This window comes from Limulus polyphemus, unplaced genomic scaffold, assembly GCF_000517525.1.
Source record: "Limulus polyphemus unplaced genomic scaffold, Limulus_polyphemus-2.1.2 Scaffold12036, whole genome shotgun sequence".
Classification (NCBI taxonomy): domain Eukaryota; kingdom Metazoa; phylum Arthropoda; class Merostomata; order Xiphosura; family Limulidae; genus Limulus; species Limulus polyphemus.
The window spans coordinates 8,278-12,077 of NW_013677646.1; the positions used below are offsets into that span (position 1 = coordinate 8,278).

The 3,800-nt window shown below is 38.5% G+C and overlaps 1 protein-coding gene across 1 annotated transcript in view; it reads left to right on the plus strand.

The window, feature by feature from the left end:
• Nucleotides 1-3,482, plus strand: part of LOC111083907 (cation-transporting ATPase 13A2-like) — a gene marked incomplete at its 3' end in the record, with an annotated part of 10,769 nt that extends 7,287 nt beyond the window's left edge. The window contains exons 4-5 of the mRNA XM_022380638.1: nucleotides 2,999-3,071; nucleotides 3,332-3,482. Coding sequence (XP_022236346.1) covers nucleotides 2,999-3,071; nucleotides 3,332-3,482 — 224 coding nt within the window. The remainder of the gene's footprint in view (nucleotides 1-2,998; nucleotides 3,072-3,331) is intronic.
• Between the last annotated feature and the right edge of the window lie 318 nt (nucleotides 3,483-3,800).

The following is a 3,800-nucleotide window of genomic DNA, read 5'->3' on the forward strand; positions in this document are numbered from 1 at the left end:
AACAAGAACATGTCTTCTGACAATTGGACCCGGGACAAGAATTCACTCCACATCAATTTGCTCAAACTTCTTGCAAATCCTCGGCCATGTTTCCATTTCCTACTTCTTTTGATGGATCAGTTGGTCATGATCCACTCTGACAATTCCATGGTCATTCCTCGCATCAACTATCTAGTTAGGACCCATTTCAGGACTCTTTGCTTTCAAGCATTGGACCTCCTTTTTTGGGCTAATTCCCATCGAATTTGTGTTGTTGCTTGTCATGTGCCAGGAGCTATGAACCTTGTTTTGGGCCATCTTTCTCAGCAGGACTGTTTTCTACTCACAGAAGTGTTCTCTTAACACCCAAATCTTTCATTGGGTTCCCTCTCAGTTGGGCACACCTCTTATGGGTACCTTTCCATCCCAAGCTTCCTCTCTTCTGGTTCCTTGTTCCTTATCTTTCAGCTCTTGCTGTCGATGCTCTCACCATTTTCTATGTGCCTATTCTCCTCTTTGACTCCTCCCTCAGGTCCTTGCCTTAATACATTACTCTCCTTGTCGCATCCTCCTGGTGGTACCTCCTTGATCAGCTCAGTCTTAGTTTCTTCTGCTTCATTGCTTAGCATCCAGACTCTTCCTTTCTCTACTCCTTCCATCTTCATGTGTGGCATTTGTCTAGTATATCACCTATTGAGCCAGACTCTGATCATGTAGCATTTTTCTTGTCCTATTCCTATCACCTTTCCACTTTGGCTGTTAACTTAGACAATGACAGGTCTTTCGTTAATGGACCATCCACCACTCTTTTCTTCATGACCATTCTAGTGTGAACCATCTTTCTGACATTTTTACTTGATTGTTCAACAATGGTTTGTCAGTTTCTATCATTGCTTGTTCTCATGTGGCATTGTCCCCTTCATTTTGCCTTTCCTGGTATCACAGAGTGTTTTCTTTCCATGCCCCCTCCAGTCTATTCTGCTCCTTCCTTCTTTACCGATCTCCTTGCCTGACTCCCATACCTGACTGGGACTTTAATATGGGTTTGCATGCCCCATTTGAGCCATTGGCTTTTTGCTTATTGTACCACCTTTCTTTCAAGACTTTGTCTGTGGATGCTGTTTTTTGGATGTCTGTGTCACTGATGCTTCTTCAACCTTTTCCATCACACTTATATACTCCCATTGCACTGTCTCTAGTAAAAGATCTTTCCAGCTGTTGCTCTGATGGGGATTTGGGCACTTCTCCAGGTCTCCCCAATGTGAATTCTCTCCCTCTCTTCTTCAAGTGGAGCACAAGAGACCCTTATCACTTACCAGTTCCTGGGGTAGTAGACCATAGAGAATCCTCACCAGTTGAGCTTAGCACAAGACAGTGAGAAGTAGGGCAGTGATGACACTGTCAATGTTGTATGAGTCACCCATCACATAGCTAATGTGTCCTCCTACAGCCAATGTCTGTCCAGTAGAGTCGAGATGAGCACACACCATATGGTCTGATTGTGCACTAACCACATGACACACATTGGCTTGCCAACCACTTGTGAGCAGGTGCTTTGTTGGTCATGATCCCATTCCATCTACCCCTACAACACTTCAGGTTCTTTTGCCTCTCCCTCCCTTTCAACTTGGGTGGGTGAAGAGTATACCCTAGTACAAATGAGATGTTGTCTCCCATGGGTGTCATACTCTATGGACTTTCCTTTTGGGCACTTTCTGAAGGGAGCCCAACTAAATAAAATTTTGCACTGGCCCTTCCACTGCTTCAATGTGGGATTCTAGCATTTGTTTATGCGAATATGAGTTATCGTCTCAGAAATTAACATTTCCCTAATTTGAAAATGTATTTCTGATAGATACTCACCTCTTCACTCATTACCACCCACTTTTCCCTCTTCTGGTGCCCCTTTTTTTCTTGCCTCATTTAAGAATGAAATTAGTACAAGTGCATAGGGGGAGTTACTGTGCAAGGAGATTGTGTCAACCTCCTTTTGGTGGAGGGCTATTGTTGCATGATGATGTCATCATGGACCAGTTCAGGTTACATTAAACACCTGAAGTTAGTTCAAGGCTTAGCGGCATGCAAACCTCATAAGTATATGCATAAGAGGTGTGAAGAGGTATTTATTGGAAATATGTTTTCAGATTAGGAAAATGTTATTATTTATATAACAGTTGATAAAATGTGATAGAAAATATATCATAAGCATACTTGAAACTTTTATTTAGTGTTGTAATAAAGTTTTAGTAAATTTTAGGTCAGATATTACTTTAAACTACGTTGTATTATCACTAGTTTGAACTGTAACAGAAAACAGAATATTTAGGTCATAGGGTTCAAACGTTCACCATTATATTCTTGATAGTATGTTTCTTACATTTCATATCTTAAAAGTCTTAATGAAAATCATCATATGACTGTTCTGATGATAGTAATTTCAAAACACGGAGAAGAAATGTTGATTTACAAAATTTATCTACACAAAATCTCTGAGTCGTTTAGCAAAATGTACATGTCTGTTTTACACAAAAAATCAGATATGTTACAAAGGTATTTATACTCAAGATATGTCTGTGAATTTACAACATCAGTCTGATTCAGACTCTGACAAGTCGGAGAGCAAGGTAAAGTCATGTAAGGAATAAAGAAACTTTTGTCCGTCATTCAGTTGGCATATTGCATTTGCTTAACATCTAGAACCTCTGGAATGCATATTTACGGTTTTTTCAGTATCCCTGTATACTGTTTCTAGCATTTACTCTCTTAGTCCATGAACTGTTGCTAAATTAGCAAAGTAGGCTAAGACTTGATAATGAACAGTATCTTCAGGTACAGTTTTCATTAACAAAAATGTTTAGTTTCTCTTTGAGCAATGTGTGTCTACCAGTTTTGTCTCAAACCTAGGTGAGTCAATTAAATACCATTGTCATGTAAGTCACAAAAAAAGTTATAGAAATATTCTGTTAATTTTTTAAATATTTTCTTGTTTACATTTGATATTAATTTTCTTCTTTTATAGAAATATAGTATCATGGCTGATACTATGCTTCTGTGCATTGATCTGGGAATCATCACAACCCTTGCCGTTGTCAGTAAGTTGCCTACCAAATTGTAAGTTATGTGAATGGTAACAAGTTAATGGTATCTCATGATTTTACAATACAGAAGCTTTATTAAAGGTTCATATGGCAGTTATTAAATAACTGTTATTTATATGAATATTGGACAAGAGAATAACCAAAGCTGTTTTTATTCATTTTTCTTAAAAAACTTTTTAGTAAATCAGTGGAAAATATTCACCAAATACTTATATATGAAACTGTCATATGTCTATATTCATGTATACACACAGTGAGCAACACAGCAGCCTACCACAAGTTAGCATCCAAGCAACCTCAGGGAAGTATGGTCAGCTTGACCAATATCACATCACTGATTTTACAGATTCTGGTGGTGGGAGGAGTCCAGCTGGGAGCTCTTAATCTCTTAGAACATCAGCAATGGTAAGACATCTCTCAACAGCTGTACTATTAATGTCCTAAAGTATAGGCAATGGTGTTAATCTCTTAGAACATCAGCAATGGTAAGACTTCTCTCAACAGCTGTACTATTAATGTCCTAAAGTATAGGCAATGGTGTTAATCTCTTAGAACATCAGCAATGGTAAGACATCTCTCAACAGCTGTACTATTAATGTCCTAAAGTATAGGCAATGGCAAAGATGAAGAACTCAACAGCTGTACTATTAATGTCCTAAAGTATACGCAATGGTGTTAGTCTCTTAGAACATCAGCAATGGTAAGACATCTCTCAACAGCTGT